Source organism: Silene latifolia, chromosome 2, assembly GCF_048544455.1.
Source record: "Silene latifolia isolate original U9 population chromosome 2, ASM4854445v1, whole genome shotgun sequence".
NCBI classification, from domain to species: Eukaryota; Viridiplantae; Streptophyta; class Magnoliopsida; order Caryophyllales; family Caryophyllaceae; genus Silene; species Silene latifolia.
Genome location: NC_133527.1, coordinates 124112665 through 124123821, shown reverse-complemented (window position 1 = coordinate 124123821; position 11157 = coordinate 124112665). Strand labels below are relative to the sequence as shown.

General features: G+C 41.6%; 1 protein-coding gene across 1 annotated transcript; it reads left to right on the top strand.

The window, feature by feature from the left end:
* The first annotated feature begins 967 nt into the window (after positions 1-967).
* On the top strand, positions 968-1558 carry LOC141641270 (uncharacterized). The gene has a single exon (XM_074449941.1). The coding sequence runs from the start codon at positions 968-970 to the stop codon at positions 1556-1558; it is 591 nt and encodes a 196-aa protein (XP_074306042.1).
* The last annotated feature ends 9599 nt before the right edge of the window (positions 1559-11157 follow it).

The window sequence follows — 11157 nt, the reverse complement described above, 5'->3', positions numbered from 1 at the left end:
GATGACTTAAATCACACACACACAACCAACCAATTCCAATCATCTCAATCATTGATCGTCCACTGGACCCGACCGCGCGATGGGGGACCGCAGCCGTTCCCACCTAAGCCCCGCTCATCATACCGAGCGATAACCCCGTCCATTAATGTGCACATCCCCTTCCGTGGCGGGTTCCACGAAGGGCGAAACTAGGGCGTGAAGCCACTCCCGCAAGTGACTCCACTCAGCCGAGAACGCATCTCGAGAACCATAGACAACCAATCACAATCACAATCACAACCGTCACAATACAATTACTATATCAAACAATCAATCTCAACACATCAACAATCATCCCATTATGGGACTAATACTGAGTAGGAAATCCTACCCGGAAAGCACTGTGATCGAGACGGTATCAACAATTTGTATCAAAAGTCTCTTCTACGAACCCTCCTCCTATCATATAACACATAGAGGCTACACATCACAAACTACACACAAAACCCCCAATCTCTAAATTAGGGTTTAACCAAACTTAACAAAACATTATAAAAATTATATTAAAAGCTTACCCTCGACGCAGGGAACTCAACGATACGAATAACGACAAGAACCGACCGTCCGAACTCGGGAATTGCTAAGGATGCGATTAGGAAGATGAATCGGTTGCTTTCTCTCTTAAACAGGGTTTTAGGTTTTGTAAAAGTGATTTAAAACAATGACGACTATGTTTAAATACCTTAATCGCATAATTAACAAAACCCGAGAAAACTCCCCGTAAAACCGGACACTCGATCGAGTACCCAAGGTACTCGATCGAGTACCCCCTTACTCGATCGAGTACCCCAGCTACTCGATCGAGTACCCAACAGATCAGAAACTATTTTATCTCGCAACTTACCCTTACTCGACAGAGTAAGGGCTACTCGATAGAGTACCCCAAGACTTATAAATACGGAGTATTACAAGACTTGCGAAATGGGCAATGTTGCTTAAGCAGTATGACTTGGTGTTCGTGCCTCAAAAGGCTGTGAAAGGTCAAGCTATCGCCGACTTCTTTGCTGATCATCCAGTGCCAGCAGAGTGGGAAATTTCAGATGACCTCCCAGGAGAAGAAATTTTCTATGTGGACGTCCTACCTCCATGGCAGATGTACTTTGATGGTGCTGCAAGGCAAGATGGAGCTGGAGCTGGAGTTGTGTTTATAACTCTACAAAATCATCTCATGCCATATGCCTTTACACTTACTCAGTTGTGCACGAACAATATGGCAGAATACCAAGCTCTTATACTCGGTCTTCAAATGACGATCGAAATAGGTGTCAGGGATATGGACATATATGGAGACTCAAAGCTGGTGGTCAACCAAGTCCTTGGTGAATATGAAGTGAAAAAGGAAGACTTGATTCCCTACCATCAACAGGCATTACAACTGCTGAATCAACTTGACGACATCCATGTTGGTCATGTGCCAAGGAGTGCCAATAAGTTGGCTGACGCGCTTGCTAATCTTGCACCACTTTGGCACATGGGGGGCGTAAGAGTCTATGAAAGTCGATCTGCAATCGTTGGGTAGTATCATCGCTTGATGGAGAAGAAAATGTAGACACAACCAACATGATATGCGTCTACACAGTTGATGAAGATGACTGGCGTCAACCTATCATTGATTTTTTGGAACACCAAAAAATACCCGATGATCCCAGACACAAGGTAGAAATACGTCGACGTGCTCCAAAGTTCATTCACTATAAAGGGACACTCTACAGACGTTCTTTCTCAGGCCAATGGTTGAGGTGTCTAAGCAAGGAGGACGAAGCTACTGAAGTAATGCATGAAGCTCATTCTGGCATTTGTGGTGCTCATCAATCTAGGCCTAAACTTCATGATCATGTAAAGAGAATGGGGTATTACTGGCCAACCATGGTGCAAGATTGTTTGGACTTTGCGAAAAAATGTGAACCCTGTCAGTTCTACGCAAACTTCATACACCAACCGCCGGAGCCGTTGCATCCTACTGTTTCTTCATGGCCCTTTGAAGCTTGGGGACTTGATGTTGTGGGACCTCTTACTCCAAAGGCCTCAAATGGACACGAGTATATCCTCGCTGCCACTGACTACTTCTCAAAATGGGCAGAAGCCATCACACTACGGGAAGTGAAGAAAGAAAATGTTGTGGACTTCATTAGAACCCAAATCATCTGAGATATGGTGTACCTCAACGTATCACAACCGACAATGGAAAACAATTTTTCAACCATCCGATGACAAGTCCGGGAGAAAAATTCAAGTTCAAACAATACAAGTCATCCATGTACAATGCCTCTTGCAAATGGTTTGGTGAAGCCTTTAATAAAACTCTTTGCAACTTGTTGAGAAAAGTAGTAGCAAAGTCAAAGCGAGATTGGCATGAAAGAATTGGTGAGGCGTTGTGGGCATATCGTACCACATACAAAACACCTACTCGTGCAACCCCGCACGCGTTGGTGTATGGAGTGGAGGCCGTGTTGCCTTTGGAGTTGCAGATCCCTTCCTTACGCATTGCTATTCGGGAGGGACTCAGATGATGAGAATGACAAATTGCGATTAGCAGAGTTGGAAGCTCTCGATGAAAAGAGATTAGAGGCTCAACAAAAGCTCCAGTGCTATCAAGCAAGGTTGTCACGCGCATTCAACAAAAAGGTGCGTCCTCGTTCTTTCCAAGTAGGAGACCTCGTCCTTGCAGTACGAAGACCAATCATCACCTCTCACAAGCCAGTTGGCAAGTTCACCTCTAAGTGGGATGGTCCATACGTGGTACAGGAGGTCTACACAAATGGTGCTTACAAAATCGTGGATGAAGACGGCGTTCGAGTAGGCCCAATCAATGGGAAGTTTTTGAAGCGTTACTATTCTTAAATCCCAACAGTGAAGGCTCCTAAGCAAGAGCGTAAACTGCAAGTCCAAGCTCCTAAGCAAGAGGTTAAACTGTAAAAAAAAACAAAAAACAAAAAAAAAACAAAAAAAAAAACAAAAAAAATCCTTCCTTCCTTTATGAACTACGTCGGCTTGATCTTGTGAAATACACTTTGTGCTTCACAAGTACGTAGGCAACTTGGGTGAACATGTAGCTCAAGTGCAGCCACACCTCCAAACAAAAAAAAATCCCTCTCTTGAACTACGTTGGCTTGATCTTGCAAGTTGTCATCTTGGTAGCTTTGCAAGTACGTAGGCAGTTTGAGCAAACACTTTGTTCAAGTGCAGCCACACCAAAAAAAAAACCAAAAAAATTACAGCAAAATAATTACTCCTGGCCCGCAAGAGCTTAAACTGTGTACGGCTAAAATTACACTCAATCATTAACCAAGTTTGTAAAAGATCAAGACCATGTTAATTGATGATGAGTTCCGCTTGAGCTCGGTTTTCACACTCTTTGCTTTACGATTGACCTTGGATGGCTCTTAAAAAAAAGGGGGACACATCGCATACGGGTAATGAAATGGTGTAGCAATCTGACACATCAAGGCTTGGAACTTCCTTACAATCAACGAGTGGGTTCATTTCATGGTAACTCCAAAGGGAACCCAAAATGACCCATCCAGGAGTAGCTCGTACTCTCTTGGAGACTACGAGTCAAGTCCACTTCGAGTTGCAGCCCTGCAAAAAAAAGGACAAGTACAAGTTAATATAGAGAATATGAGGAAGTCTTTTACAAGTAGGGCGGACATCAAATCAAGAATTGTATTCATCCGGCAGATCTCCTAGGGAGAGGGTAAGTTGGAGGTGTGATGAAATAATAGTCTGATCTTCATAAAGAGGTTCATTGCATCATTCTTCAAAACTGTGTCGTGATGACCTGAATGGGTTCACCCTGACACAACCTGTCGCGATGACCCAAAAATGGGTTCACCCTAACAGGCAATAATTCTTCAAAACTGTGTCGCGATGACCCGAATGGGTTCACTCTGACACAACCTGTCGCGATGACCCAAAAATGGGTTCACCCTAACAGGCAATAAGTCTTCAAAACTGTGTCGCGATGACCCGAATGGGTTCACCCTGACACAACCTGTCGCGATGACCCAAAAATGGGTTCACCCTAACAGGCAATAAGTCTTCAAAACTGTGTCGCGATGACCCGAATGAGTTCACCTTGACACAACCTGTCGCGATGACCAAAAAATGGGTTCACCCTGACAAGTAATAAGCCTTCAACGGTAGACAAATAAGACTGCCTCGCATGAAAATATCGACAAGTCGAAATTGGCTGAAATAACTTGTCTGAAATAATAAAATCTTCCGTGGTTGATAAACAAATTGAATTGGTTGGCTAGAAAGACGGAACATGATACCTGCATGAACGGCCAACAGACAGGTATTCATACAAAGCAAAGAATATACATATTATATTCAAGTATGGTTTAAGCAAAGAGGATGAGAATGCTACCTCAAAAAAAAAAAAAAAAAAAAAGACTGTAACATGAGCTGTTAATCAACAACAAAGGATTAGTAATTTAGTATTCGCATGAGATTACTTTAAAAGGAAGGAGGTGCATTAAAAATCCACTACCTACCCAAGCATCTGGCAAAGTGAACTTATTTTATTCATAGAAAACCAAACCCATCTCCCTTTCAAAACCAAGTTCATCCCTGCCAACAATTTACGTTTCTTTAGACCTCGAGACAGCCAAACATAATAAATCAAAGGTCAAAGTTGAAAAAAAAAATATCCTTAGTCCAAACTCCAAAGTCAGACGAGATGCTAGCTAAATCAAGATGCAATTGGGCCAGATTACTCATGAAGCTATTATTCGAGTCAGTCCATGATGAACTCTAATCAAAATTCAGGCAAGTATTTACCGGAAACGGGTCGAGGTTTTCAGGTTAACGGTGCAAGCATCAACTGATCAACAAAAAAATAAGAAAAGGTATTCATCCTATTCTGACCAGGTTTAAAAGATTGTTGCAAGCATCGAAGATTCGAAGCGGGTTTCGAGCATCATCAGCTTAGCATATAAATAAGTATACTTGGCCAGAATATTGTAACAAAAGCAAAAATCCGAAATAGTTGTGGCGGGTACTGGGAATAGAAAAAAAAAGAGGAGTTCGGGTCAGCACTCAGCGACATCTTCAGACCAAGGGAGAGTCAATCTAAGTCAAGTGCAAGACAAATTTACAAAGAAAGAATGGGTCACTTTTGTTCGAACGCAAGGTTTACAACTCATTAGCTTAAGCAAGGAAAAGGGGACTCATGCTGAAGGTGACGAATTCCGAAGCAAGGAAATAAAGTGCAAATTTGCTTGTTATACGTTGCGTGTTTTACAAGAGCAGACAAAAACAAAAAGAATGACATGTCGTCGGAAACCCAAATGGAGACTTAAGCCCGAACTCCGACGAAAGGAGGCTTGGTATAGCATTGAATCTTGGGGCCGAAGTATGAATCGCTCTTGTTCAAATTCGAAGTTTACAAGTCGGCAATTTAAGCAGGGTGTGTGTTTGATTGTTTATCATGGTGATTTTAATCCCATAAAATACAATAAAATAAAATAATTCAACCACACAAGGCAATCAATTGAAATAGCGTAAGGCAAATTCAAATTTCATCTTTGCGTCATACACAGACAAAGACGGGATCAGCAAAAAAAATCATACCAAAGCAAGTTTAAATATGACGCGGAAAAAAAAAACAAAACATCGGACACGCGAAGAAGAAAGATACGGGGTAACTTACTTGGGTTGGTAAACCTCAGTATCAATATATGCTCTTGAACAAGCACGAAAAATCAAGGCGAGACGATGTTCGATATTTGAAATCTGCTTGCATATGAAAGGAAATAAAGTTGAGAACAGGTTGATTGATGATGATTAATATCATGCGGAAGGAAAAGAAATTGTCGAAGAAAAAAATTCACCGTCGAGAATAGAACTGCGCTGATAATTCATGTAATGGCAACAAGAATAGCAGCATGTATATATATGTTGAGTGTTTCCTTAAACCCTACGCAGGTGGGAGGAGTTCAATTTGTAAAAAAAAAAAAAAAAAAAAAAAAGTTTCCTAAAGATAGTATGGAAAGTTCACGAAACAAAGCATAAACAAATTTGACTAAAGAGGTGTCCGTCAGCATGTCACCCTTTAACTTGGATACTAACGAGGACGTTAAGAAATTGGTCTTCCCTACGACAAGTTCGGATACCTGATGACTTTCAAGTTAAACAAAAAATGTGTGTCATCCGCCAAGTCAGATAATGACAGGGTGACATTACAAGATAGAAGGTTATCCCTACGACAAGTTTGGGTACCTGTTGACTTTCAAGTCAAATATAAATTCACCCGCCAAGTTGGATAATGACAGGGTGATATTTACAAGAAAAATGGATTACCTCTATGACAAATTGAGGTGCCATCGACTTCCAAGTCAAACAAAAAAATTTATCACCCGCCAAATCAGATAATGACAGGGTGACAAAAAATGGATCATTTTTCTGACAAGTTAGAGTTCGGGTACGCTACTCGACTTCCAAAAAAAAAAAAAAAAAAAAAAGTCGCTCGCCAAATCAAATAATGATAGAGTGACGTCGAAAAAAATGGGTTATCCTTACGACAAGTTAGGGTGCCCAATATCGACTTCCAGGTCAAGCCAAGTGGAGGAGCCCTTCGCGACAAGTAAGGGCGCTCATCATCGACTTCGAAGTCAAAGCAAAATCGAGACCCCGCACGTCAAGACACCAAAAAAGGCGCACGTGACAAGGTCCCGAGGGGGCAATTTGTAGGCACAGAAAATTTATTAAAGTGCCGAATAAATAAAATGAATTAATTGTTTTGAGTTAATACTAAATTTTAACTTAATTTAATTAATTTGTCCCGATTAAATGAAATGTGGGTCGATTCGGATTACAAAAGGGGTTATTCGGATCACTAAACCCAGAAAGAATCAAACTTGGGCCAAGGTTGCTAATAATCCCACAAATGGGCCTGTCACCACCAAAGTCCAACAAGGAGATTTGAAACTCTATAAATAGAGCTCTCCTCATTCATGCAAAGGGTTGGAAATTCATAATTGCAAAGGAGCTGGAGAGAACAAGGTACAAATTCCTACAAATCCTCTCTGTCAAAATCATTGCAAGCAGTCAAGAAGCACATCAAATCGTGCCGCCTGCGTTGAAGATTCAATCACAAGTTCAAACCTTCAAGAGAGATTCAAGTCATCGCGACCCTCTCAAGAAATCAAAGTTACATCGCACGTAGAGCAATTAAATTTGTCTACACGCGCAACCCTCACGTGTACCCCGTACACGTACCCCTTACAGCATATTAGAATCAGAGGATACATTAGAGATTGTACACATACTTTTGATATTTATTAATAAAATTTAATTGTTTCCTTATTTTGTATTTCAGTTATCGCAATACAAAATTCGCTGTTACAAGCGTGTTATTATAAAACCCAACGGCTGAAATATAATTCATTTCGACGGTTTTTTTTATCATTTCTAAAACCTAAACTCTCGCTCTCCCAATCCTCTCATCTCACTCTTCACCTATTGGGTAGCTCTGAACACTAATCCGGGAAGAGAGACTGTCTGTGCATGAGGTCACTGAGTCGGGTTTGTCGCCGTCACCAGCATCAGTTGTTCTTCAAGGTGAGTTTGTGATTTATTGTCCTTTTTGCAATAGTTCTTAAATAACTTAGTGATGGGATATGATTGTTGTTGTACAATACGATATGGAGTCTTGCTTGACGTGGTGATGGATGCGTTCTATGGATCTGCGAAAAGGTGGGGTGTCCCTACTCAGTCGATTGCGTAATTAATTTGAGATTGTTTGTGATTGATTGATTGATTAATATGATGCGTTGGATTGAGATTGGTTGAGTAATATTGTGATTGGTATTGTTGTGATGGGACCATGTTCGGTACATGGTTCCAACCCCATGTTCGCCTCTTGTGACTCCCGTCACAAGGGGGATGTGTACATTAATGATCTGGGTGTGCTCGTTGCGATGAGCGGGGCTTAGGTGGGAACGGCTGCGGTGTAACACCCACTTATACCAAGGTGCCTTACCAGGACCACCCTACCATGAAAGTGTGTTACCATCTCGGTTGCCCGAGGTTAGTACATATCAAAAGCGTCTGAACTGAGCACATTTATTAAAGTACTGTAAAGTATAAAGTTTACATCAACCAAATCCAAAAACTGATTCAACTAAATACAACTCCAATGTCTAACAATAAAAGAAATCAACTAAGACTCAGACGGTGATACTATGACTGGTGATGACAATACTCCCATGACTGTCCCCAAGCTCATCACTAGCAATACCTGTCAAGCCTGCTCACCATCCCCGAATGGATCACCGCAGATTCCACAAACAACAACGGGGTTAGTATTACTCAATCAATATCAGACAAACAAACGAAGTAATCAACTGATCATCGTCCAATCCCAATCTTTCGTTCTCACACTGTAACCGACTATACACCAAAGTGTGTAGTCCTGCCAGATTACCCATCGCAACAGGTAATCCTCGCCGCAAGTGGGTGACCGCAGCCGATCCCACCTAGTCCAGCTCCTCAACGAGCGACAAACAATCCCTGTCCCTTAATGTGCACATCCCTCCCGTGGCGGGTTCCACGAAGGGCGAACTAGGGTGTGAAGCCACTCCCGCAAGTGACTCCACCACAATCACAATCACACGACATCGCAGCCGTCACAACACCCCCACACCAAAATCGTCACAACAATCTCCATACTCCGATGATCAACAGATAACAATAGTCACACAACAAACATGTCTTAACAATGAACAGTAAACTGAGTAGGGAAACCCTACCTTAGCAATCAACAGTAGAATGAACTCGAACAATCAGAAAGGCTCCTCTACGAAGTCTTCTCCTATACAATAATCACATAACACAATTACACATTGCACAACCCCCATATTCCCAATTCCGTAAATGTACACAGTAACCCCAACGAATACGAATAACATAGAAATAGAACTTACCAACAGTAGAATGAGGAATTATACGCAAGAACTCTGAAGATTACACACACAAAAACGCTATGGAATGATTAGGAAGTGATTAGGGAGAGATTAGGGTTAACGTAGAAATGATGAAGTTTGAAATGATGTTTAGAAACTGACACGGGATATAAAAATAATCTTAAACACTCCCTAATCAAACCGTCAAAATAACACTCGCCAGACCGGATACTCGATCGAGTAAAGTTATACTCGGCCGAGTATCCTCTACTCGGTCGAGTATTCACTATACTCGGCCGAGTATTCCTCGGCAGAACCAAAACAACCCACGACAACAGCACTACTCGGTCGAGTAGGCTCTACTCGGTCGAGTAGTCACCAAGGAAAAACCGTAGTATTACATGCGGTCCCCCACTGGCGGTGAGGGTTACCTGTTGCGATGGGTAATCTGGCAGGACTACACATTTAAGTGTGTAGTCGGTTATTGATTACTATTAGAGTTGAGGGATGGCTTCATCAGTCTGATTGTGTTTGTGTATTGATTGTATTTATCTATTCTGTTATCTCAATTATTTAGTTGACTGACCCCCGTTGTTGTTTTCAAAATTGTGGTGATCCATTTGGGGATGGTGAGCATTTAGTTTAGCAGGTGTTGGTTGATATGTTGATTGCGGGATATGGAGGGGATCGAGTCATCACGTCGTCTAGCTAGCTGTCGCTCTCACTTATGCTTAGTAGTCTTTATCCGTAGTTTCGGAGTTGTTTTTCCTTGTCAGATTTGTATAACAGTAAGAATACATTTAATAAACGTTCTTTTGTTGTCTATTTGATATACTTACCACAAGCAACCGAGATGGTAATTCCCTTACTTATTGGGGAAGGTCTTGTTAAGGCTCTTTGGTAAGTGGGGGTGTTACAAAGTGGTATCAAAGCGACAATTTTGGAACCTGAACCAATGAACCAAATGAATGTAGGGTGTCAAAATTAAAATGAACCTGGTGTATGTGTGTTAGGAGCCCTCTTATGTCGATTTTGGGTGAGAAGGCGCTCTTATCTCAGAATCACGACCCCAACGTACTTAAGCCAGCAACTTCGCGTAGAGTAAGTGTATGAGTTTATGTGTGTGTGTGTTGGATGTGTGATGTGTGGTTTCCATGGATGTTACTTTGTGCTCGTGAATGAACTTGTGTGATTAGCTTAGAATTCTTCGTATGTTGGGCTTGACATAAGAAGGTATGTATAATGTTAGCGGTATGGCATGTGAATGTGCTTGTGTGATGTGTGGATGACTTGTGATAGTATTTCATGAAGTGAACAGAGTAGATACTTATATGCATATGGCATGGTTGGTGATATAATCGAATTTGAATAGGTTCCATGTGCATGTAACATGGTTAGTTTCTTTTGAAATAAATTCGCGAAGTATAATGTATGATGTGCAATTAAGTAATATAGATGTATGTGATTGGTGAGTTGCGTGGTATATGGTAGAAATATGGCCGAAATGTAACGAGTTCCGAATAAATTTGGACTCTGCACAATGCTTATTATTTTGTAAGGAAGATTATACGCAAAAATCTTAAATTCTGTTACTGTGCGAGGGTACTCGACCGAGTACATAAGGTACTCGATCGAGTATGTTCGCACTCGGCCGAGTACTCAGAAGTAAGTAACTTTGGTGATATGCAAATCTGAGTACTTGACCGAGTAGGCACAGGTACTCGACCGAGTAGAGGCTACTCGGCCGAGTAGGTACATTACTCGACCGAGTACCCCAAATAGTCGCGGTTCAGCTCTTATCTTTCCGGAAACCTTATAAACACTACTTATATTTTTTTAAACGCCTCATATCACTCTTTACACATAATTTCTTCAAAACTTTCTCTCGCAACCTATACTTTGGTGATTTGTGTAATTTTTGCTCTCGTATTTGCTCTCTTACCATCACTCTTTCAACCAATTTCCGACTTAAGCTTGCCGAAGCCAAGAGCACCTCCCAAGAAGAGAACTAGGGCCAATATCGTGATCGAGCAAGGGTAATCCAGTGCGGAGCCACTTGTTCCTTTCGTTGACAAGTATCCGACGGTAATTTTCGCTGACTTTCAACGACGGACTGCTTTTATAGATTTGATGGGTCGTACTATGAGACCAACTAGGTGTGTAGACCCGACGGTTTTGAAGGACTTGGGGATAGAATCGGACATAGTACATA

Bases quoted from the DNA above. Each gene is read 5' to 3' on its own strand.
- LOC141641270 (XM_074449941.1), top strand. From the start codon at position 968: ATGTTGCTTAAGCAGTATGACTTGGTGTTCGTGCCTCAAAAGGCTGTG.